This window comes from Malaclemys terrapin, chromosome 1 (genome assembly GCF_027887155.1).
Source record: "Malaclemys terrapin pileata isolate rMalTer1 chromosome 1, rMalTer1.hap1, whole genome shotgun sequence".
Lineage (NCBI taxonomy): Eukaryota > Metazoa > Chordata > Testudines > Emydidae > Malaclemys > Malaclemys terrapin.
The window spans coordinates 92,661,236-92,688,109 of NC_071505.1; the positions used below are offsets into that span (position 1 = coordinate 92,661,236).

General features: G+C 46.6%; 1 protein-coding gene across 2 annotated transcripts in view; it reads right to left on the bottom strand.

Moving 5' to 3' along the window:
- CACNA1I (calcium voltage-gated channel subunit alpha1 I) overlaps positions 1-17,270 on the bottom strand; it is a 225,976-nt gene extending 208,706 nt beyond the window's left edge. For both annotated transcript variants that reach the window (XM_054016232.1, XM_054016231.1), the window contains exon 1: positions 17,242-17,270. In XM_054016232.1, the coding sequence (XP_053872207.1) occupies positions 17,242-17,255 (14 nt within the window). In that variant the 5' untranslated portion in view covers positions 17,256-17,270. The remainder of the gene's footprint in view (positions 1-17,241) is intronic.
- Between the last annotated feature and the right edge of the window lie 9,604 nt (positions 17,271-26,874).

Genomic DNA, 26,874 nt, shown 5'->3' on the forward strand with positions numbered 1-26,874 from the left:
GAACTGCTGCTGTTTGTTATGAGCTGCCTATTTAAACAGGGAGGTTAATATTTTACAATGTGTTTTCTTTTCATCTCCTCTCTCCGCCTTTGCACACAGGCAATTTCATTGCCAGTGTAACTCAACTGAACTCAGCAGGCTTACACCAAGGATGACCTTGTCCCAGTGTGGTTTAGCCCCACTTAGTCCTTGAAGCTCTGTGGGAGTGGAAGTCCCAGGAGATCAGCTCTCTCCCAAGTTGTCCAGTAACTCCTCGCTACAAGCGAGCTGGAAGTGCATGTGGTATCTCAGTATTTATGCTTCCAGCTCCTGCCGGGAAGCACTGAGATACAGAAAGCTGTGGTGTTTTAAAAACTAGAATGGCAGTTAAAAAAATGTAGCCCCTCCCCCCCCAACCCAAAAAAGTTTGTACAAGTATTAGGCAAAGGGTGGGGGCATGGTTCAGATTTTATTCAAACCATTTAATGCATTGTACATGGAATTTCACCAGCTTCCTTTTCATCTTGCCCCTCCCTCCATCATGCTTCCTATCCATTACCCGTCATCCTTTCCCCTTCCCCACTTACCTTTCCTCCCCATCCACTGGCTCCCATCCATCCTCCCACCCCAATCTTCCAATCCCCTCTCCATGACTCGCCACAGTTGGGGGGCATGGGCTGCCACTCATTCACTTAGGCTCTCATCTCTCGGGAACTCTCCCCCCTTTCTGTCCCTCTGTGCCAATGAGTCATGTCCTCTGCTTAAATCCTGCCTTAAAATCTTCCCTTTTCTCTTTAGCTCATGACTGACTCTCCCCAGGAAGTGTTTTTGCTGCTGTTGTTGTACTGGATATGAAGGGTGCACTAGAGAAAGATGGACTATTAGTGTATGAACTTGCCTCCTAGGGTGCCTGTGCTGAGAGAGACAGACAGCAGGCAGTAAAAGCAGAGAGACACAAAGAGGGAGAGAAAAAAAGGAGACAGAAAATGACAGACTCAGACAGAAAAAGCGGGAGGAAGGAAGATGGTGGGGGGAGGGCGGAGGGGAGGGAGAGCAGGGAAGCTGTTCCTGGGATGGGCTGAGTTCTGATGCCAATGGGAACCGTAGGTTCAGAGTCAAACCCCGACAGTCAAACAGAGGGGGAAAGCAATAATAATACTTAGCCCTTATACATTCAAGCAAGCCAGGCAGAGGATGGAAAGAGACTGGAGGCGAGACAGACAGAGAACAGGAGGGCGACAGAAAGCTAAAGGAAGAGAGGACAGGGATGAACAGCATATTATTGTATCACAAATGAAGACAGATTTTTTTTTCCCTCTGGATGAATTGCTGCATATAAATGTAAATGGCACTATTGTCTCTGGGGACAGATGGCATCCCACATTACTGCACCGAATAGCCTCTCCATTGCCCCAGGGGAATCATTTTCCTTGCTTAATCCAGATTGTCTGACTCAATGCTTGGGTGAGAAGGAATGGGGAACATGATCCTTAGGGTAGGAGGGTTGGGCTGGGTTCTTGTTTAGATTGGCCTAAGACCCAACCCACGCTGTGTTCACCCTGGACCTCCATCTGGACTCAAGCCCTTTCCCATGCATGTGAAAGACAACTACTATTGACACATGCACATGCTCAGTAAGGCCCCTGCTGCCAACAACCACCCATCCGTGCCACCGGTGAGGGGACAGAAGAGCAAACGGAGTGGGGAACCCTCCACTACAGGAGGCTGGGTAAAGAGAGAGAAGGATGAGTGAGAACGCTGCAGGCTGCCAGTCCATGACCCAGCTAGGGACTCAGCACAGCCACACCGTGCTGCCTGCCCTAGATCAAACCAGTCTGGGCCCCATCCCACATCAAACATCCAGAACTACTAGTGTTATTAATAGTCAATGTCATTAAAATTAGACAAAGGAAATGCAGTAGATCTAACCTACCTAGATTTCAGGAAGGCATTTGATACAGTTCCTCCTGGGAAATTAGTAGTTAAATTGGAGATGGAGATTAATATGAGAACTGAAAGGTGGATAAGGAACTGTTTAAAGGGGAGACTACAATGAGTCAGACTGAAAGGTGAACTGTCAGGCTGGAAGGAGGTTACTAGTGGAGCTCTTCAGGGATCAGTCTTGGAACCAATCTTATTTAACATTTTTATTAATGACCTTGGCACAAAAAGAGGGAGTGTGCTAATAAAATCTGTGGATGACACAAAGTTGGGAGGTGTTGCCAATATGGAGGACCAAACTATCATACAAGAAAATCTGGATGACCTTGAAAACTGGAGTAATAGAAATGGGATGAAATTTAATTGTGCAAAGTGCAAGGTCATACACTTAGGGACTAACAATAAGAATTTTTGCTCTAAGCTGAGGACGTATCAGTTGGAAGCGACAGAGGAGGAGAAAGATCTGGGTGAATTGGTCGATCACAGGATGACTATGAGCTGCCAATGCTCATGAAAAAGGCTAATTCAGTGCTAGGATGCATCAGACAAGGTATTTCCAGTAGAGAGAGGGAAGTGTTACTGCCGTTATACAAGGCATTGGTGAGACCTCATCTGGAATATTGTGTGCAATTCTGGTCTCCTATGTTTAAGAAAGATGAATTCAAACTGGAACAGATGCAGACAAGAGCTACTAGGATGACCCGAGGAATGGAAAACCTACCTTATGAGAGGAAACTCAAAGAGCTTAACTTGTTTAGCCCAACCAAAAGAAGGCTGAGGGGAGATATGACTGCTCTCTATAAATACATCAGAGGGATAAACATCAGGGAAGGAGAGGAATTATTTAAGTTAAGCACCAATGAGGACACAAGAACAAATGGATAGAAACTGGCCATCAACAAGTTTAGGCTTGAAATTAGACAAAGATTTCTAACCATCAGAGGAGAGACGTTCTGGACCAGCCTTGAAGGGGAGCAGTGGGGGCAAAAACCTAACTTGTTTCAAGACTGAGCTTGATAAATTTATGGAGGGGATGGTATGATGAAACTGCCTTCAATGGCATGTAGCCAATCTGCGACTGCTAGCAGCAAATATCTCCAATGGCCAGTGATGGGACACTAGATAGGGAGGGCTCTGAGTTACTACAGAGAATTCTTTCCCAGGTGTCTGGCTGGGTGTTGCCCACATGCTCAGGGTCTAACTGATCACCATGTTTGGGGTCAGGAAGGAATTTTCTCCCGGGTCAATCTAACAGAGACCTGGGGAGTTTTCACCTTCCTCCGCAGCATGGGTCACTTGCAGGTTTAAACTAGTGTAAAGGGCGGATTCTCTGTAACTTAAAGTCTTTAAATCATGATTTGAGGACGTCAGTAACTCAGCCAGAGTTTAGGGATCTATTACAGGAGTGGGTGGGTGAGGTTCTGTGGCCTGTGATATGCAGGTCAGCCTAGATGATCGTGATGGTCCCTTCTGGCCTTAAAGTCTACGAGTCTGAATATTATCCAGCCTCTTGATGACTTTCTGAGGCAGTGAGCTCTATGGGATGGCTGGACATACAAGGAGGAATTACTGCCGCATTACTCAACTCCTGATTTCATTGGCTGACAATGACAATAGATAAAGATCAAGAGTCCATGCTGATTCTTTTAGATCAGCTGCCTTTGATACCGTTGATCACAAGGTTTTGTTGACATGCCTGCTAAGCCCGGCAGGCAATGACAAAGTGGTGGCTGAGAGGTCTGGTTCTTTCTGCTCCAAGAACACCCCTCCTTGCTTCTACAATTCTCCTGTCTCCCCCCTCCCTCCCCCCCATCCGTTCCTCCCCATTGGCTTCAGGTCTCCTGTGACATCATACTCAAGCTCTTCATCTACAACCCCTATATAAAACTCCTAAATCCCACCCCCTCTGCTCAGCCTGGTCATCTCATTTTAACTCTCTCTTTGTCTCCTTTTCCCACTTGTGGTTCATCATGCCATCTACCATGCTGCCCTCTAAGTCTGGAAAACTCTCCCTGGCCCCATCCACCACACAACCTCCCTCCCTTCCTTTGAATCCACCTCTTAAGCAATCCCTCCTCTCTTCTCCTCAATAATCTCCACACCCTCCTGGTGTGGAGGAGATGCTGATTGACTGGGTGGAACAAACATAGAAGATGATGGAGTTGATGTCTGCCCTCTTGAGAGAGGGAATTTGGCTGCTTTAGGTTAGCATAGCATGCAACTGAGGGGTGGTGTTAGTTCAGAGACTGCCTTTGCATGGCCAAATAGCACCATTGGCCAAGAGTGCATTTATCTCACCTGTTCTTGGCTAGGATGTTGTAACAATCAGAAGATGCAGAGCTCATTGGTTATCTATGCCTTCAACTCCTCCAGATTCGATTACTGTAGCGCACTTTACTGGGACTACTCATATAGATCACTAGGAAACCTCTCACATGGACCATATAACATGGACAGCGTTACACTGCTCTGGAGCCTGCACTGGGTTTCAGTTAGCCACCTGGTAATGAATTACCTATGTAGGAGGACTGTATGTCCTGTTTTGGCTGAGACGGTCCCCTTTTTAAGCCCTGTCCCGGACATCCCAACTCTTTTGGCAAAGCTGGGCATTTAAGAGCATATGGGACAAATGCCCAGGTTTGCAAAAAAGTCGGGACGTCATAAATAATCCATTACCAGGAGGCTAACTGAAACCCAGTTGGGTGTGCCCCTCCCGGGGGGCGGGGGAGGGCGCAGAGGAACATTCGGGGGCGGGGGAAGCAGCAATGTCAGGTGCTGGGGCTCAGGCTGTCAGCCCCGGGTGGCAAGGCTTGGGCTGCCAGCCCCACCTCTGGGCAGCAGGGCTCTGGCCAGCCCCACATAGTGTCCTGTTTTCCCTTTGGGAAATACGGTCACCCTATGGCTACAAAGTGCTTTCTGGGCTTGGGGCTGGTACCTCATAGACACTCACTCTCTTCCTGTTCTATCTCTGGATTTGAAGTCAGATGAGGTGCTCAAACAGCCCCTCATTTTAAGGGTCTTTGGACTGGACCCTTTTTTCTATGGAAGACCTTCAACTCTGCTAGTCACTCCCCATTTGGTTTGACAGAGCCCAGTTTTTATCTCCAGGATACATAGCAAGGGGGCTCATATATTTACAAAGGCTTTTACATGTGTTTGGAACTTTGGTTGGGTGGGGGAGGGGTGAATCTGGAGTCCTTTAATAGACACTTGGTCAATTCGATAATTGGGCATTACATTATTTAATTCATGTCGTTAATACTGTAAATGCAATTACAGTGTCTGATCAGTGTGTTTTCTACATTGTGAAAACATAAAATGCCCTTTGGGTTTCCTTGAGAGCTCTCTTCCCTGCTCTCACACAAACCCTACCCTTATGTTATAGGAGAGGTTTAAAAAAGGGGAACTATTTTTCACTAGACCTAACACAGATCAAGTGGCTCTCAACTCCGCAGCAAAAATATGTTCCAGTGACTGCACACAATATGCTCCAGAAGGGTTTTCAGTGTTCATTTTGTTTTAATAACTTATTTTGCTAATGGAAGAAGGGAAGGGATCCCCAGCTCCAAACTCCCACTGCCCCTGGTAGGTAAACAGAAGCAGGCTACATTAACTTCCGTTCATCCCTCAGGGGGGTTTCTGTCCCTTTCCCCTACCCAGACAGCTCTGTGCTTCCCTCTGGCCTGCCACTAAGGGTGCTGCATCCAGTGGCTAACGTGACCCAGAATAAACCCAGCCGCAGCTCCATGATGGCCTGAAGCGTGAAGGCCAGATTCTCAGCTGGTGTACAAGGAGTAGCTCCGTTAACTTTAACAGAGCTGCGCTGATGTACGCCAGACAATCTGGCCCTGAGACTCCCTGTTCTCTCTTTCTGTCCCTCTCTCGCTCCTCGCCTGCTTTCCCCAGTCCTCCACGCTTTTGTATCTCAGCCAGCAGCAGAGGGACCTGTACTGCAGGACTGAGTGAAAGACGTGTCCTTGTGAGAGTTCCAGCCTCAGTTTCCTAAAGCAAAAGAAGTTTGGTTCCGTTTCTAGACATATTGTTATTAATTTGTATTAAGGTATCGATCGGGATCAGGGTGCCAGGCCCTGCCCACACACAGTGAACGACAGTACCTGCCCCGACGAGTTTATATTCTAAACTGAACGCATCCCTGAACACTTTGAGATTAGCTCATCATTAAGAGCCTAATTCTGCCACTCTCACTCATGCTAAGTAGTACCCGGTACCTTGTCATGGGCTACTAACAGAGTAAGGTGCTACTCGCCACGAATAAGGATGGCATAATCATACCCTTAAGCAGCACGGTTCAGTCTAGTGGTTTCAGTACAGAACGGCAAGTCAGGAGATCCACGTGCCATTTCCCGCTCTGCCACCAACTCACTTGTGAGCAGGGTCAAGTCACTCCAACTCTGTGCGTCAGATTCCCCCAGGGAAACTACCACCTCCAAGATTAGGAAGCTTAATTCACTTATGTCTGGGTGGTGTTTTGAAGCCGTTGGATGGAAGGCAGGATAGACGTGCAAAAACTTATTTCTGTTTTCACTGTGGCCTTGTCAATCACACAAGATCTCAAATTCAGGGAGCCAGAAATTGTCAGTGCTGCAGGAGCGCCATCAGCTTTTCTGCCGCCCTAGGCGGCAGAAGGTCCTGCCACGAAATGCCACCCCCCACAGAGGCAGCAGAAGGTCCCGCCGCCGAAATACCACCGCGGTCGCCCCCAAATTGTAGCGCCCTAGGCAACTGCCTAGGTCGCCTAATGGGTTGCACCGGCCCTGCAGTGCTGACTTCATTTCTGCAGTAGCACTATTTCATTTCAGAATTATGGTCTTGGGCTTCTCACTATGTAAGCATATATGTATAGACATATATATAGACATATATACAGTCCAGACAGACAGTTTCTTACGGCTAACAAGCATGCAAATTCCCTTCAAACATGCAACATCTCAATCCCTTGCATGCTACTAACCACAGTATACGAGCTAGATTTCCATTTACACTCGTCTGCCTTCACAAACAACCCCTCTAAACTTCCCACTGTAAACGTGCCCATCAGCCAGCCCACACAAATAACACTCTCTCTTCTCTGGAGTCACAGAACAGGCTTCCTTCCCATCTAGTTGAGCATGTCCTAGAAGGCACAGTACTCCTCAGGACACTGGCATATTTTCCTACTGACTAGAATTGGCTGGGAAAGAAAATTGCCAGCCCACAAAAAATTCACAACGTTTTTGGAAATTTTTTCATCCTGATTTGGGACAAAAAGCCAAAAACTCAACATTTCACGGAACTGAAATTCCACAATATTTCTTTTCAAAGACACTGAAACATTCCCACAATGGGAATGTTTCAGTGTTTCCAAAACAAAACATGCTCCAGCCAGAGAGCTGGGAAGCCCACCAGGCAGGCTGCAGGGGACCCAAAGATCCCATGGAGCCCTGGCAGCCCACACGGGCTGGGGAGAACCGGGGATCTTGGGAGATGGGTGGGCTGGCAGGAAACCAGGCTGGCCGGCCAGTTTCTATCAAAACTGTTGATGGAATTGACACGTTCCCACAAAACTTTTTCTAATAGAAAACCGTTCAGACAGAATTTTCGACAGCTCTCTGACTGATGCAACAAAATGATTGTGAAGTTGTGATTTAGCACATTATGAAAAGCAGGAGAGAGATCACATAACTTCTTATAGTAAACATTTTGTCTGACACTTGCTGATTCTGTGGCAAAGGGATATCTGCTCGGCTCAGTGATTACAGATCATCCATAGAACTTTCTAAGCAACAGGAAGTTACACTTTCGGCTGACAGTTCACTGAGGCAATCAGTTCCTAAAGCCACAGTCATAATACACAGACAGTTACCTAAAACTCTACAGAGGCATAATATTATAAGGCCAGGGCCAGCTCTAGGTTTTTTGCTGCCCCAAGCGAAAAAAAAAAAACCCTCCTGTATAAGGCCCCTCAAAAATGTCAGATTCTTTACCAATCATGAAAGTTAGATTTACAGGAAGAGATGGGACAGATCTGTGAAAAACTGGAGCATCATAATACTGCACATTTCTTCAGTCTTCTCCACCCCGAAGTTCTTTACATGCTGTGGATACAGGAGTCAGTATTCTCAACCCCAAGTTGACATGAGTCTGGTCCCAAAAAACTACGAGATTGGCTTAAAACCCCTCAGACGTCAGGGTTTTGAGCAGTGAAGGTACTCTCCTGTCATATTTTCAACCTTTCCTTCACAATCAAGAGTGCTAGGAACTTACTCTTTTTAAATGAACACTGAGATTTGTACATAATCAGAGGATTCCAAAAGCTGGGGCTTTAAGAAAACCCCACAATAAAATTGCAAGTTGTTCACTCACTAACGAAATATACCCAGCTGTGGTTTGGAAGACAGCAGCTGTTTGATCGTGCACAGAACGACACTTTAAGGAAGTGAAAAATACAATCTGCTACTGACATTGCAGAGGGGATTTTAGGGACACAGATATAACTGCCCAAGTTGGAACTTGACCAGGGAAGGGTACCAGGTAGAATACCTCTATTCTGGTGAAAGATAACAGGGACTCTTTCATGAGCACCGACTGGTCAGGACCTCAGTTTACACCTATCTGAAAGATAGCATGACCTCCAGAAGCACAGTGCCCCAGTACAGCATGTTGGAATGTTAGTTCAATACTGACCCAGAGAGAAAACTGCCAGCTACTGAATCACACCCACAACTTGCTTCTGCTCCCTGGATGACTGATTCTCCACTGCCCTGCACCTTTTGTAGTCACACATGAGCAAAGTGCATGTAAAACACTACCACTCTGATCTATTAGCATTTTACACTGACTCGACCCACGTGTAAATGACTACATATAGCACAAGGCAGCAGAGAATAAGTCCATAGGTTCTCCTTTGAGTCTCCCACCCTAATACTGACCAGGCCCAATCCTGCTTATCTTGTGAATCTGCCCAGGTCTCAGGCCAAGCTGGTATAGCTTTAAGTACAGGCTATATAAACCATAGCAGCAATAGTGTACTAGGAACTTTACACACACAAGACAAAAAGGTCCCTGCCCTGGGAATCTTAAAATCTGAGGTATACAGGGCTGGTGCTCAGCACAGTAAATAAAAATGGATGCATTTATTTTTTTTAAAATGGATATTTTAACATTTAAAATAAATACAGGTTTATGAATCTACTGACAATTTATGTTAAGACCTAAACTTATTACAATCATTTAAATTAAATATAAAAAATAATATTAGGCAGTACATATTTGCTGCTGCTTTTTAAAGAAAGTCAAACCACAGAACTGGCAGAAGTTACTGGCTAAATACCTGGAACCAGAGCTGACCTGCTAAAATAGCTTTTGACAGCGGTTGCCTCTTCTGCAGGTTTCAGTTTATTCAACTAATTCAGTTCAATGACTGGTTGGTTCATTCAAAGTTAAGAAACCAGTCGGGAGTTGAAAAAGCAGGAAAGATAGGCGCCGACTCCATGGGTGCTCCCATGAAAAAAAAGTAGTGGGTGCTTAGCACCCACCAGCAGCCAGCTCCCCCCATCCTCCCACCCGCCGACAGCCCCGTCAATCAACTCCTATCCCTCCCTCCTAGGACCGCCTGCCTGCCACAATCAGCTGTGGGAAGAGGCGGAGTGGGGGTGGAGCAGGGGCAGGGAGAGGCAGGGCGGAGGTGGGGGCTTGGGGGAAGGGATTGGGTGGGGGCATGGCTTGGCGCAGAGTGGAGGTTTGACCACCCCCCAGAGCCCAAAGGAAGCCGGCGCCTGTGGCAGGAAAACTTGTTTTCTTCTTCTATTCTATGAATAAAAACTAGGTGTGAGAGGATGAGATCTACTGGTGCTAAAATCTTGAAGGACATGGTGATCAGAAACAATCAGTTCCATTCATTAACTACGCATAATAATTCTTTTGCTTAGTGAATCAGTTTTAAATGCAAAACATATTTTGATAAACTATTTATAAACTTTTTTTCTTACATATTCCTCAGTTTTAAGTTAGTTTTATTTAATTAAAAAAATTAAAATGCTATTTTAGTGCATTTGTAATTGAATTCAAATTTTCATCCAAATAGATTTTGGCACAAATAACCAGTAAGAAATTAATCATCTAGTAAATAAGAAATGTATCATTCACCATTTCCTAACATAATAAAAATGTAAAAATTCAGAATCAGAATAAAAGTTTGTTATGCTATATAGTTGCCTAAATAAATGTGTACATGTGACACTACACCCATATTCTTCATAGAAATATTGTTATAATATGATTAATGCATATCTAAGATATATTTTATGCAAGATGGGTCTTGTGAGATATTAGAAATGTTATGATTTGCTGAATATGATTATCCTATTTGTATGCATGTATCATTTTTGTATCTAAAATTAGGAATATGGACTATACATCTGTACTACAAAAGTGTTTACACCTGTGGAACGCAAACCAGACAGAATGCAATCAGTCTGGATGGGCCATTAGGGAGAACAATAGGTCTCCCACCTTCCTGAGAAGCTACAAATGGCCTTTGACTCATGGCTCCTTTGACACTGCAGGGTCATGTGATCATGTCACCTGGTACTGGACTCCATCATAGAAAGCCAGTATTTTTCCACTGAGGGGGGTAGGAATCACACTGAAAGACAAAGGATTCCGCCACATGTAAATCCTATTTAATGCAGGAGAGTGAGTTAATCAAAGTTCATATTCCTCACTGAATCCCCGCCCAGGATGGCTGCTGGAAACATCTAATAAACAACGACAAAGGGGGTGGGGGAGAAAAGAGAGCTGAGCCCAGGCTGGAAAAGGTGTCTGGCCCGTGAAAGAAATGCCTAAAACAACATTTAGGGTGAGAAATTACTACAGACGCTCCCCAGGTTATGCAAACCTGACTTACGGAAATTCACACTTATGGAAAAAGTTCCGTAAGCTTTTTTTTTTTTTTGCGCATAATTGTCGGGTATATGTTCCCGACTTACGCAAGACATTCCAGAACAGAACGCTTACGTAAGTCGGGGAGCGTCTGTACTTGTAACCAGCTTCTTTAGTGTCTTAAGTTTACATTGCGGTTTTTGTTTTATTGGCTGGATAATCTGCTTTGATCTGTTTGCTAACCCTTATAATCACTTAAAATCTATATTTTGTAGATAATAAACTTGCTTTTGTTTTCTCTAAACTCAGTTTGTGGGATTCATAATGGGGGGGGCAAAAATCTGTGCATATCTTCCTCCACACTGAGGGAGGAGACAAATGTCAATAAGCTTCCGCTGTACAGTTCTCTGTGCAGCGCAAGATGATACAATTTTGGGTTTACACCCCAGGGGGTGTGCTGGGCAATTCCCTAGCTGAGTCTCCCCATGCAGAGCTGATTTCAATGTCTGTGTCTTTCTGCAGCTGGCTGTCTCACTACCTGTGTGTGTGCTGGAAGAGGCTTGAGGGCCTGGCTCAGCAGGACAGTGCAAGGGAGCCCAGGCTGGAGGAATAGGTGGGCTCAGTGGTACCCTAGTACATCAGGTGACACCCCGGAGTGGAGGGTAACCTGTCACAGTACAGATATAGTATATCCTCTGGGTACACCAAATTTAGTGTGAAGGCTACATTTAGTTGCAAAGCAACATGTTTTAATGGATACCAACCAATGAGAATCAACCTTTCTTCAGGAAAATAACTAAAAAGTACAAATGCAAAACAGAATTAAAATTGATTATTTAAATCAAGGTTTTTGGCTTGCTGATTTAAATTATGATTAAAATCAGTGAATTAAATAGCACTGATGTAAATCAAATCCACCCCGGTCTCCAGCAAGTGTAAGTGATCATAGCTAAAGGTACATCTTAGTCACAGGTATTTTTAGTAAAAGTCATGGACAGGTCATGGGCAGTAAACAAAAATTCACAGCCTGTGACCTGTCCATGACTTGTACTATATTCCCCCAAACTAAAACTTAGGCCGGAGGTGCTCTGGGGGGGCAGTCCAGGGGTACCAGAGGTGCTGGGTGGGTGGCCCAGAAACCCTGATGGCGCTGCGGGGGGGTATGGGAGGGGCTGGCAGGCTCCCTATCCAGCTCCGCGCAGCTGTCCAGAAGCGGCAGGCATGTCCCTGCAGCTCCTAGCGGGAGGGAAAGCCGGGGGGCTCTGAGCACTGCCCCCAACACAAGCTCCAGCTCTGCAGCTCCCATTGGCCGGGAACCACTGCCAATGGGAGCTGAGGGGTGGTGCCTGCAAGCAGGGGCAGCACACAGATTCCTCTGGCCCCTCCGCCTAGGAGCTGGAGGGTCATGCCAGCCGCTCAGAGGAGCCCACCCCAGGTAAGCACCGCTCCGCACCCCAACCCCTGCTCCAACCCTGAGCCTCCTCCCACATTCAAATGGCTGCTGCTGCTGGCCCAGGGGCAGCCCCTGAGCCAGCCGCACCGGCCGCTGCAAAAGTCACAGAAAGTCATGGAATCCGTGACTTCCATGACAGACACACAGCTTTAATCATAGCTCCATTGGCTTCAATACAAAGTACAATACAATACACAATGCAAAAGAACAGGGGTCACCTGATGAAATTAATAGACTGCTGGAAATACTTTTTCACATAACTCACAATTGGTCTGTAGAACTCATTGACATGGATGTTGTGAAGGCCAAAAGTGTAACTGGGTTCAAAAAGAACTAATAAGTTCCTGGACAACAGGTTCCACCAATGGCTATTAGCCAAGCTGGTCAGGGATGTAATCCATGTGCAGGGCGACTCTAAACCTCTGGCTGCCAGAAGCCAGGAGGGGAAGGCTGGGTGGAGCTCTCCAAACTTGCCTTGTTCTGTACACTCCCCCTGAAGTTCTGAAGACCACTGTGAGAGACAGGACACTGGGCTAGATGGACCATTGGTCTGACCCATTATGGCCGTTCTTATGTTCTTAATGCATCTACACCACTTTATACCAGATGAGGATCTGGCTTTATAGACATAAAGTTACACATGGGTGCAAGTTTTTCCACCGCTGTGGCCTGACTGCCTGATCTTGCACCACTGAAATCAACTGGAAATTTGTCATTGACTGCACTGGGAGCAGAACTGCAGCCCAAATGGCAAGTATACAGAGGAAGGAAGGGGACTAGAAAATATCAAAAAACAAAAGGCTGGAGCAGTAAACTGCAGAACATATTTTGTTACTTCCACATTTTGGTATTGATTTTTTTTAATGGCACACTCATTCTTGCTCTTGCTGGCTCGTCTATAATATTGACACTTGAGCAAGAGGAGGTCTAGGGTTTATAGACCTCCTGGAACGAGCTTCTTTTAAGAAGGGACTCGAAGGACAAATTAAATATACAGCTCCTGATCCTGCACTCAGATCCATGGGCATGTACCCTAATGCCTTCACAGAGCCCTCCTGAAGTCATTCAGGCGTCATGCGGATGCAAAGGTCAACCAACGTGCGTCTTGTCATAGGATCAGGCCACACAGTTTATAAAGGGCATTTGAATCCTTCTGGATGACACTGTGTTACCTGCAAGCTGTTACTAATAGTCTCAAAGACTTAATTATTTTAGCTTATGATGAAAACCATACACTTGATTTAGAAACACTTTTCACTCTCTCAGCTTTATCTTTTAAGTTTAACCTTGACCTTTCTTAAATCAAATTTGGCCCAGAATTTAGGTTTTGTACAAGAAAGCTTTTAAAAATTCTATGATCAATACTGAGTTGTTGTTTTTTTAATTCCAAGGGAAACAGGATTTAAAATAAATAAGCAATTTTCTATAGTGTCTCATTACAGCCGCAATCCAAAAGTGAAATTGACTAAACACACAATCCTTAAACTGACTAGTCTATTTACTCTGCCCAACCCAAGAGGATGCAAAAAGTACAACAATAGCAGAAACTGTGGGAAAGCAAATTCTCAAATTACTTCAATATTAATAACCCAAGGTGTTATTTGTAAGGAATTTGGACAAAGATATTTTTAGAAATCTATGATGAAGCTTTTATTGTGCCTTTGACTTAAAATTTCAATTATACATAAACTCTGTCATTCCCAAAGTCAATGCAAAATTATTAATCCTGTTGACCTATTACTGGTGCCTACAGGTTGCAGCAGCAGGGTGAGAACGCTAGCATTTCAATTGAGACATACTGGTCATATGAGGATGCACTGCATGGGCCTGATTCAAACTCCCGTAAAGTCAAACAACAAGAGTCTTTCCCCTAACTTCAGTTGGCATTGGATTGGGCCCCACGTACATTTTGTGGGTTGAACGCAGTTGATTACCCTGCAGTTACCTGTATCTAACAAGTTTAATTAGAATATAAAGCATGTTTGTTCACCAACAACCCAGCACGATTCAGACATTAGTTCTGACTGTATGCAAAATTGCCCTGGGAATGTTTGATCAGCTCCTAGTCTTAAAGCAACGGGCTCCTTTTCAGCACATAATATAACAACAAGGAGAGCAGTTTACATTCCACTTTTGAGCAAAGGGGGTGATTGATATTCTCTTTGGGGGTTTATGGCTCCAAACTTTTATGCTTAGAAATTTAATCCACCTTTTTAAAAGGGAATTAGAGTCTACAACTTTGGCAATAACAACATCTCACATTTATGTAGTGCCTTGCACCCAGAAATTCTTTAAAACTTTGTGTGTTTATATACACAGGTTACTTCTCCCATTGCTGAACTGCAGCAATGGAACGTGAGTGTTGTTTAATAGTACGTTGCAAGACTGCAGCACTATTCAGGACAGGAAGAATATTCTGCAGGGGGAATTTTTAAATAGATGGAATGTGATTACCCAAATTAGAATCTAGGTTGGTACGGCCCTTATTCTTGCCAAAAGTGTCGTATGATTTAATGGCCAGGACCTTGGTTTTAAGTTTCATCTGACAATAATTCCATAGCACAGCTTCCTTCCTTAACTATGGTACAGTATTAGACAAGCAGAAAGTCAGACAGAAGGGCACCTCCCATTTAATCAGTGCCCCTAATTTTTGTAGCACCTGGGCTTTCCTTAGGTTCTCCCACCCAGACAGTGACCAGGCCTCTCACTGCCTGGCCTGAGAGAGCTGATGAGATAACAGGTGATATAGTTGCACTCTTAACCTCAGGTTGGGAAGCAGCAGTCAAGCATGGGAGCTCTGAAGAGCCATGATCCGATTTCCATACAAACAGCAGTCAAGAATGTAGAGCAGGGAAATACAAAAAATATGTGGAGAAAGAGGAGCACAATATTTTCAAAACAATGTTTTCAAACTCTTTCCTAACATTAGGGAATTCATTTAGCTGAAAAAGTTTCATCGAAATATTCCTTTTTAAAAAACCCAATATTGTTTCCAAACGTAGCAAGACTACCCATCCATTGCCACATACACATCACATGGTAACTGGGAGGGTGGCGAGCCACCACAGCCAATCCAAAGGAGTTCCCCCTTCCCTCTCCAGACCTCAATGTTGCACAGGCCATTTTCTGTATGTAATGGTAGGATAGGCTCTCTCAGCATTTAACCATAGTAAAGTCAAACGTGAAAGATGGACAAACTGATGCCCAAACTTAAACCTGAATATCATAACTCAAGCATTTTAAAGCCACCAATAGTCATCACAAATTCAAACTTACACACAAAAAACTCAGATAACTTGGGCCTGAACCTCAGCCCCAAACTCAGTGCAAACCTTCCCCACCCCCCACAATTCAAACCTCATCTTAGCAAAAAACAAAAACAAAAAACAGTAACCTTCATCTCAAACTCAAGCCTGGTTCCTAATTTTTCTCCCATACCATGAATCAAATTTTTAGCCAACAAATACCTTTCTCTATAATTTTACTCTGAGCCCACTGTAGGCTGAGACAGGGTGTCAGGAGTTTAGTGAGTGCTGGGGGACACATGATGAAGAAAGCTGAAAGGTACATATTCCAACATCAAGTCTCAATGCCTTAAGGAACTTCCAATATAATGGGACATCTCCACCCTAAATCTCTTCCCCAAATCTCAACTGTCACGAAGAATTTGAAAATCAGAACCTTCCTAAGAACTTCTGACCCATCACACTTGGCTGTCCCTCAACCATCATCATAGAGAACTCAACTTGGAACCACAACTATTTGCCTAAATTTCAAACAAAACCCAACCTCCTAATTCTTTATGATTTATTATTGGTAGCATGAGAAAATCTCAGTAATATTTTTGTAAGCTTATGCTGCATCCCTTAGCTTTCCAATTTAACCTAGAAGTAAATCCATCAAAATATCATAATAAGAAATGGATATTTCTCACCCAGCCATAAACCAGGGAAGCCTTGGAAATCTTCAGGAGAAACTCCAATCTCATTGAGATTTCCAGCCAGAAGAGTTTTGAATAAAGCTTCAGCTTTTTGTATGCTGTTTCATCTCCTCAAATTCCTGGATTTTTCAAAGTTCCCCAGATCTAATAAACCCCCTTTTACATACTGTGCCCATATGGAAAGTCGGGGGAAAAGGTCAATCACTCCACATTGGAGGAAGTTATTTCCTGGGGAAGTTAATTGAAACTACCTGTTGCTTATTGTTCTGTTACCATCCGCTCCTTAAATCAAGGCTGTGAGATTCAGTAGTGAGGGGTGTGATGATGAGATTTGCAGATCATGTTTTCACCCCTCAGCTCATAGAGAGCCAGAGGTATCCTCACAACACTCACTAAACTCCCGAAGTCCTGTCCCAGGATGGACCAGAGTCAAACCTGCAATGGATTCTCTGGAGTAGGCTCATCTTTGATCCTGGTGGAATCTAGAGAGGAGATATCCCCAGGAGAAGATACTCAGCAGCTAGTTTATGCTCACTAGCTAGCAGGATGAGGGTCATTCTGGTGGCCCCGCAACTGAGAAGCAGGAAATGCAGCTCTGTCTCCAAGTAGAGGCTCAGTTCATGGTATGTACAGTACTGTTAGATGAATAAATATCCCTCACTGAAATAAAGACCTAGTGATAAGCCAGCAGGAGCTGGGAGTACCCCTTTCCCTGCGCCTTCAAACCATCCCACCGTCACTGACTCAGTAACAGGAAAGTGCGGGAATACATTTTGAAAAGCCTGTCCCCTCTCTTCTCCCTGCCCCCGTCCCTGTCTGTGTCATTCCGGCTGACACTCGCTTTCTCTGAAGTTCTCCCTTTGGTAAGCAGCTCCTTTTGATCACATATTGCAACAGCTGAGCTGCTCCGTAAACATAAGCGAGGAACAAAGTGATTTGTTAAATATGTACGAAATCTCCTCTCTTACCTGTTGGGCGCCCTGCAAGGGCAGGGGGAGGGGAAGGGCGGAGTGGAATGAAGAGAGAACAGGCAGCTCGAAAAGGATATGGATTACACACCATTTTGATGCACCAGTTGCGGGGGCTGGTGGTCTGTTTCAAGCAAAAGAACACCACAGGCGCCAAGTCGGGATGGGGCACATCAGGGTCCAGCGGCGAGTCGATATCCTCCTCGTCTTCCAGCTCCAGGGATGGCAGAGGCTGCTCCAACGGCAGTGCCTGCTCAGTAACTCCCAGATCCATGAGCTCCAAAGGGCAGAGGGCGGAGGTGTGAGGGGGCTGCCTGCCTGAGTGCCAGGCCGAGGAGGGGTGGGCGACATATTCGGCCATGCTGGCACAAAATGAAAACTCCTGGGGAGGAAAACAACACCTGTAAGGGAGAATCAGCAACCAGATGCACAGCACAACTTTGTTTTTAAAGGGAATGTCGGATGGGTGACTGGCACTGGATTGTCAGCACTGCATACTAATGGTCTCACTTTAGGCCAGTGTGGCCACATGATTTTAAGCAGCACTCCCCCTCTTCAGTGCATTAAAGTTGGATAGTGTGATACAGCCTTTTCTCCCCAGGACAGGTGCAGCACGAGCAATGGCAGCACTACCTTCCCATACCCTCCGCTAATCTGCCTCCACCCTTGGCAGGCTGCCGCTAGCTAGTCCTTGTCTCCTGACAGCTCTTTCTTTTGGAGCTTCAGAAATTATAGCTTCCCCACCCCCACGCCCAACAGTCTGACCAAAATCAGCTTTCCTATCTGCCACTCAAGTCTGTTGAACTCACACTTGAGCCTCTGCGCCGGCTCCACCCTACACTCCAGGCCAAGTTCAACCATCTTCTTGGCCCCACATCATGTTGCCTACACCTCGGGTCTGGCGTCCTGATGAATTTCTCCCCACCAGCCCCTGCCTTTCTGCTCAGTCAGCGATACCCCTGCCATCTCCTCCTCTCTCAGGTGTCTCCAGACCTTCTTCCATGCTGCCGTGTGGGATTAGAGCTCTTTCTCTAAGGCATCTCTCTCCCCACATTCAAATCCCTCCGAAAACACTCTTCGGCCTCGCCCACACGACGTGAGGGAAGAAGAGAAAGGAAAAGGAATAAGGACAACAGAGAAGGCCATCAAAACCATCAAGATGGACACGTGCCTCACTGAGTTAAAATGTGGTCTCTTTAAGGTCACCCTATCTTGCCTCTCCCCCTCTCCACCATCTGTCTGGGTATCCCATTCACACGCACTGTTGTACCAAACTCAGATTGCCCCCTCCTGAGAGCAGGGACAGTGCTTTACCTGTTTCTGTGAGACACCCCAGCGCATAAGAACAGCCATACTAGGTCAGACCAGTAGTTCATCTAACCCAGTATCCTGTCTTCCGACAGTGGCTAATGCCTGGTGCTTCAGAGGGAGTGAACAGAACAGATAATCATCACATGATCTATCCCTGGTCGCCCACAATATTGGGTGCTCGAAAACCAAGAGCAATAAATTACCTAGGGGAGATAGGGATGTTCTGAATGCCCAATGCATTCAGCCCTTAGCCTCTCTGCTCCCAGATGCTTGGATGCTGTGGTGATGAAGGCCACATAGATTAAATAAATTCTTCTGGAAACCTATATGAAGGCAAGCCCTAAATGAATGATATAATTCATCTCCCTTAGACAGTAGGCTCTTTGGGGCAGGGACTGTTTTTTTGCTCCGTGTATGTCAGTTTCTAGTGCATTGGGCCCAGATCCTCGCTTGGGTACCACAATACAAATAATAAATGTACATTAAATATTAAGTGCGCATGGCTGTAGCACCTGGGGCACTCATATACTACAGCAGTAGAAGCATTACCAAATACGTAATAATTATGATGATAAAAGGAAAGGGAGCATGGATGGGCCTAGGAAACACAGACTGTTCTATGTCACACCACACCAGGAGGAGGTGGGGTGACAGAGCAGTAAAGAATACTGTGCATTTAACAAAGAACACCCCTCTGCTGGGGGACATGCTTAAAAGTATCCTCACAATGGGAAAATACAGTGCCAGATTTTTATATATCGTTTTGGCCAGCAGTGGGGGAGGCTTGGGAGGGTGAGGGGAATTAAATGACATTGGTTTAAGAGTTTATTATGTTTACAGTGTTAGGAAAAGTGTGTGGTCTGAAGGCTTGCACTGGATGCTCTGTGAAGGAATGTAGAACAACTTTTAGCCTGTTATACTCAGTGGCTCTTGAAAATGCATGTTACACATCCTGGCTTATACCAATAAAGTAGCATTAAAAAACCCCAACCTTCGAGAAATATCCAGTTGTCAACAGCACAGGACTTATCAGTCACCCAGATCCAAAACATGGAGTTTATCTCCCCTTAATCCTCTGTCTTCACTCTAAGGCGGTATGTTATCTTTTGAAGACTTGCCAGTTCACTGATTTCTCTCCCCTCGTGAGCAGTTCCTTGTTCTACCAATGCAGCTCAATCTTGACCTGCAGCACCCCCTGCTGTATCAGTCCAGGAACCCCTCTTACCCACACAGCTCTTCGATACTGACCTTCAGCACCCCATTATTCCAGTCCTGAGCTTTGCCTATGTACCTCAGTCCTGTCCTGCAGCACTCCTGCTATCCCAATCCTAAACCCAGCCCCTCTCCCCCACCCCACTTTGACAGTGTACCCCTCAACCCTTATTCACAATACCCTCCTCTATTTCAGTCTCTTTTGGGCAGAGAATAGAAAACACAAAAGACATACAAAGCAGACACAACATCCACTAAGGACATGGCTGAGACCCCTCAAATTCAATACACTCAATATCTGCAGCCACTAGAAAAAAAAATCCTGCCTCCTGCCAACCCACTGGCTTTGGGAATATTTTTTAAAATCCCAATAGCCAAAGCAGCAGAATGCTCCTCCCATTCCTCCTCCATGCCCCATAATCAAGCAATTACATTTTCACTTCTACCAGTTACTTAATTCTGAATGCTCTGGTGACACCCCACACTCCCTCACTCATCCCCTTTCTTTCCCCCTGTCCATTCCTCATTGCCCACTCTCATCTGAGTTCCCCCCACAGCCTATTAACATGCTGTGCCTGAGCACAGTTTCTATCCCATTAATGACACAGAGGAGAAAGGCGAGTGAGACCAGCCGGGAGGAATGACTTATTACGATGCTCAGAGTGGCTGTACTGACGAGGGCATGACAATTCCAAAATGCAATGTACAATGCCTCATAATTAACAATGCAACCCAACAAAGGAAGAGGGAAACAAACAATCTCATCAGCATGTCCCTTCATTCTCCCCGATTAAACGTTCAGGGTCTCCCTGCCTCCCCACCGCCGCCAGACACAGTTGGGGTATGTCACGATGAGGACTGGGACTCTGGGAAATAGCTCTCCCTATGGCACTTAGACAGACAACCAGCCCATGCCTCAGAGTGCCGGCAGGGGCAGGACATGGTCTGGCAATTCACTGCAGAGTCAATAAAAACCAGGGGAATAGCCGCATCATGAGCGGATTATCTGCTTCAATTTGTGCAGCCTGGAATGACTCATTAGAGGTGATATGGATGCAGCACCAGATTAGCCCTTTTGGGAGCTCGGAAGCTAAATGCATCCCTTGTTTGACAGCTGCCCCGCTGGAGGTCTTAGGAACACTCCCTCCCTTGTTCAGATAAAATCCTTTCCTTCCACCCCAGACACCCCTAGGGCTGTGATCACAGCACATCTCACATGTTAAGCAGGGTCAGGCTTAGCACACTTTGTAGGGAGACTGACAGGGGAAACCGAAGTGGTGCAAGCGAGTCGGGAAGTTATGCTTTTTACTCAGAGCCAACCCGGATACTCCAGCATAGTGCGGAAGGAAGGGGTGTACAGCTGGAGATAACTTTCGGATGAACCCGTGGTGGTGACCACTTTTGTTTCGGCACGGCAGGATTCGAGTTAAATCAACAGATGTCGGGTAAACGTCAATTTCAGCAGACAAGAAAATCGATGAAACCAATATCGATCGGTAACAGTCGGTGGGAGTCCAGCCCCCCCACACCTCCATTGCACCTGCAGGGATTGAGTGTCACCCACAGGTGGTGGAACTGGGGTGCTGCCACACCCCCTGGTTTGAAGTGGTTTCCATCATATCCAGGGTTTACAGTTTGTTCATTGGCTTGGAGCACCCCCACTGTACATATTGTTCCAGCGCCCCTGGTGTCACTGGCCCTGCAGCAGTGCCCGGAGCCCTCTGCAGCCCTGCCACCATGGGACTGAGGGAGCATAGGCCGAGCTCTCTGCACTGCTGCAGGGCTGGTGCGACCTTATCCCTGCAGGTGCAAGATGCAGGGAAGGCTGCAGTCCTAGCAGGGCAGAGCAGAGAACCCCCAACCACGACTGCGAGAAGGAGAGCGGTCCCCCATCTGTGGGGGATGCCACCCCAGGGCTGAATGGCTGCTTCCCTGGGCAGGAACTGTTCCGCAGCACCCCGTGACCAGGCGTTTGTCCTCCTCCTTGCAGTCCTAGCCAGGGTCTCTGCTCCATTGGGCCAGGATCATTGCCTCCACCGCAGCTTGTGTCAGGGTGTCTTGGGCCCCTCAGCCTTGCAGGGAGCCCCCTGCATCTTTGGTGTCAGTGCTGGGAGCCCCTAGAGCCCTGCAATCAGCACTATCCTAACCCCAACTACCTCCTCCCACCCGGCATTTCCAGCAACTGTAAAAATAAAAATTGTTACAAAATAAAAAAATCTTAAAAATAAAAATTGATATTAACCACCGCAATTAAAGACCAATACAAACCAATTCTGCCAAGCTGAGCTGTGGTGCTCAAGGCTTCCAGGGCCCATTTTACAGCAATAGGGATGTCAACCCCAGTGTCCAGGACAAATTCCAGCTCAGGTTAGGTGACATTTTACCTTCTTAAAAGTGCCCCTGCAGGTCTCACTTCCTGTCCTATGACACCACTGGCTAGTGTGGCAAGGGCAGGTTGGGCTAATGCATTTCAGCCCGGAAGTGGTCACATTTCAGCGATAGGCAAGGGGAAGGTGCTCTGTGCAAACACACACACACACACACACACAAGCCTGTTGAGGGGATGGTTCTTTCTGGGCTGAAAGACGCTATTAGAAAGATGAGGGAGGACTAGAAAGTTCTAGAACCCACCTCCAGGAGGATCCCAGTCTCCCCTTCTGTAGGTGCTCCTATAATCAAGGTGATGGGTGCAGTATAAGACAAGCAGATAGACAGAGGTCCCCCCACCCCTTCATCCTAAACAAATACCTAGCCTTTGCTGGGGCAAGACAGGAGGGGCAGTCTACAGCAAGCTGGTGTTGGCAGGACAGACCTATCAGTAAAAAAATCAAGTCTGCCTCCTTAAGGGGTGACTCCCTCCAGGGGAGATCTCACTAGTATAACAACTTTGGACCAGCCCCCTTCATGACTGCTCCCTGTATAGAGAGCAGCTTGTCATCTGACATGTCTTCCTACCCATCTCCAAGGTCCTGGCTTGTCCCCAGCCCACAAAGGACCCACTGCCACACCCAGGATCTCTTTCCAGGCACAGCTTTATTTTCCAAACATAGGCCAAACACAAAAACAGCTCCTCAGCCCATAGAGCTCCTTTGCATCTCTTAGGCCCGCCTGCTTCAGGGCCTATGGCAGGATTCTTCCTTGTTCTTTTTAGCTGAGCCCCACCCCCCAGTGTCCTGGAAACCCTTTCCCCCCAGAAGTCTCCCACTGCATCTCCTCCAAGGGGACTCTGGCGCCCTTTCCCAGGGGACTCCCTGCTGCTCCTGCTTCCCCTTTGTTACTGCCAGGCCGGCTCTTTATAGCCCCAGGTGCTGCCCCTGGGCACCTGTTCTAGCACAGGGGCACTGGACCTGCTTCATTTCAAGGGACTAGCCACCCTGTGACACCATTCATTATAAAACTCATCACTACTGTACCCAGAAATGACGCTAGTACCATAGAGAGCATTCTAGAGTGAAATGTTGTGCAGCTCAGAACCTTCTAGGACATGGCCTTTAGCCTCCCCACTCCATGGGCTACTCGCAGCTGGTCCCCTCTCTGAGGCAGCAGAATTCCTTTGTGCCAGTCCACATGGTACTCTTCACAAAAGGTGCCACAGAAAAACTGGTACAATTGGGCCACCTGGGCGTCTACCAGAAGTACCAGATGTGAGTAACTGAGCCAAGCCCCTTCAGCAGGGAACCAGAAATAGGGAATAGAAGCAGAGTCAGTGCCTCTCCAAAAAACTGCTGGCAACCTTCCCTCACCCTTAGGTTGAAAGCCAGTGTTTTAGAAAGTCCTGGCACATTCCTCTGCTGGTGACGGATCAGTACCAGGCAAATGGCACATGGAGAGACAGAGTGGTTCTTTGCCAAACATCTCTCCTTTGCTACCAAGTGCACAGAAATGTACGAAATGGTCCTTTAAAAAAAAAAAATCAGACCAGTCACTCATGCACAGGAGGAGCAATGCTGACAATCCATCCAAGGGGAGGAAGGACACTCATGGTCTCAAAGGGAACTGCTGACCCCTACACAGTTTGCATCCAAAACCGTCCTTGTAGCCAGGTCTCAGAACAGTTACCTCTGTCCCCAGCATGCATGTCCCCTGTGAGCAAACAAGTTCAAGCCCATAGCTTCGCTCTCTTGGTCTCTCACACATGGACCTACATGCACACGCACAGAAAAAGCTCATTAGCTCGCCTGCCAGGAGTAGCTGCTGGCCTTTGGCTCATCCCATTCCCATTTCAAAAGCACCTGGTTTTGCTGTGAGAAGGCTGGAGGGTGGATTTTGATTCCTCCGGGGAAAGCTGATCTCAAATGGCAGGGAAAGCTGCAAGCTTAATGAGCAGAAGGAAGCACCTGGAGAAGAGGAGGAGGGATTGAGATTCAGGAGAAGCAGGGACTCTGGGGGTGTCTTCATCACGAAGGCCTGTATCATTTCATGGCCTCCAGTGAGACATACTATCCCCCAGCGCTGCACAACACGGGGGCGGGAGGGGGATTAAGATTTCAGGATTGCTAATGCCAGGGCCTTGGCACACATGTAACAACAAACCAAGATACTGTGAGACGGCAAACACGTGGTGCACGGCAGACACTGGTTACCCACAACCTCCCTGCCCCTTCCCTACCCCAATGAAAAGTAAGCCATGACTCCTCCTAAGTGTTGGCCACAGAGATGAAAGGCCGGTGGAGGAGACCAGAGCACCTAACCAGAGCCTGGATTCTTGGAAAGCCGGTGGGAAGCAAAGAGGATACAGGTGGCTACAGTGGAGAGGGGCCCTTTAATGCCAGGGGAAAAAGGGAAAGTACCTGATGGCTGGAGAGCTCAGTCTTTCCTCCCCACAGGTTATAACCTCTCTCACCCTCACTGATCAGAGAAAGGTCCAACAAGGAAGTGGTGCTGCACCCACAGTCCATCCTAGAGGACTAAAGGAACCAGTATGGGATTATGTGCCTCTGTTTTGCCACCTGTCTGGGGTGTCTGTTTGGCTGATTGTTCATGTCTGCCTGTCTGTGAGTGTGTCCACACGTGGGCAGTTATGCACGTGTATGCTCCTGTGTCTGTGTACTTCCCTTTCTCCCTGCATACATGGTACCTCACAACTATCCCCATCTCAGCTCCAGACTCCCCTCCCTCCCATACAGCCCAGATGTTCCCCCTACCTACCTCATTGTAAACTGCTCACATACAAAACTCTGAGTCATGAGACTGAGATAAGGGGGAAATTAAATTTCTTCCAGTTCTGTTAAACAGCTTTACATTTTGATAGCACCTTTCATCCGGAGGGGATGCACATTCTTTGTCGACCATCTATCACGATCGCTCACCTGCTGCTGACATGCAGCCATCTCTGGCGAGAAATGCAGCAGTCATTCTGTATCTGTAACACTGTGCAACACTGTTATGAGAGGGGGAAGAGAAGGAGAACGTCTCCCGCTGAAATTGCAGGGGGCAATTCTTAGGCAGACAGAATTAAATTAATCCATCATCTGTGGTGTGTAGGCCCCTGAATAACATTTGTGCCTTTGTATGCATGTATGCGTGTGAGTTCATGTGCATACCTGTAAGAGTATGTCTGTGTGTCATTCTGTAAGTATTCTCACCGGGTACACACGAACATGCATAAGTACATGTGTGGTATATTTATGAACGTGTGAGTGAATCCATTTGGTGTGTGTGTGTGTGTGCGCGCGCGCACGCATGCGCACCTTTCAGTATGTCTGTTGCATATGATGGAGTCTGTGTTTGTTTCTATACACACGTATGTGTCAGTTGTGCGTTATCTTTGATGCATTCGTCTGTGTGTGTGTGTGTGTGTGTGTGTGTTTGACCTTTTATTCAATTTCAGTAGCACATCATCAGTTGTACATGGCTCTGTGTTTATGTTAATCTTGTGCATGTGTGTGTGTGTGCGCGCGCGTGCATGTTCCTGTCAGACAATGTCTGTGCGCATGTGTGTGCACGTATCTGCATGCACATGTAGATCCATATGAGTGCAAGGATATCTGTAAGGGAGAGGGATCGGCCTGTTTAGGTTGCCCACACCTGGCTAGCCATCTGACCCAAATCTCTTCAACTGGAGTCAAGTATCAGGGGGTAGCCATATTAGTCTGTATCCACAAAAACAACAAGGAGTCCTGTGGCACCTCAAAGACTAACTGATTTATTTGGGCATAAGCTTTCTTGGGTAAAAAACCCACTTCTTCAAATGCATGGAGTGAAAATCGAATTGGCCCTGTCAACACTGGTTCTCTACTTGTGAGGTAACTCCCTTCTCTTCATGTGTCAGTATAATAATGCCAGCATCTGTAATTTTCACTCCACGCATCTGAAGAAGTACCGGTAGGCTATTTACCCACGAAAGCTTATGCCCAAATAAATCTGTTAAGTCTTTAAGGTGCCACTGGACTCCTTGTTCTTCAACTGGAGTACACCTTGAGAGACTAGGGAAGTGCAGACAGGAGTTAATATAACTCAAATGGGGCAAGAACCCTGAGGTCTCCTCCATCCTCACAAAGTATTTCTTGGGGTACTTTCCCCTGTGAAAAGAGTGGAGGGGAGGGTGTGTAGGACTCGGCAGAAATTAATTCACTGTTTGTACCTGAAACAAATACCAGAGTATTGGGAAAGGAGAGGAGTGTCTCTGTGCTTTAACACATCATCTGTGGACTATGCAAGGTCTAGGGTCCTCCATGTGGTCAGGCTGTTTAAATGCCTACTGATCATTTCCCTTCAGCTGAACAGCTGGTTAATTGATTCGTCTTATCTCCCTACACTTATTTTCCTGGGCCAATTCACTCAGAGGGCTTGACAGCCTCTTCCTTCTCACCCTTGCTGCTTTGGAGACTCTCACTTGCACAGAACTCTGAGCAGACAAGATTTCACCAGCCTCAGGGAAAGGAGAGGGGAAGCAGCATAGGCTGATCCATGCTCCATAGAAGACTCCTGCTCTTATGCAAAATCTAATTGTTTGCCAGGAGGTACTAGGCAGGGTAACCTGAGTCAGTCCAAGAACAGGAGATGGGGGTGGAGAGTGTGAAAAAGATGCCATGGAAATCAATAAGCAGTAAAGGACAATGCTGCCCTTTGCTAGTGGGCTGGAGAAATGATGATGGATTCTTTACAAAAAGCAAGAGGGGGAAATGAGACAGTGTGAACAAAGGATCATCACCAGACCCACAGAGTCATGTTTAGGCTTGGGAGATCTC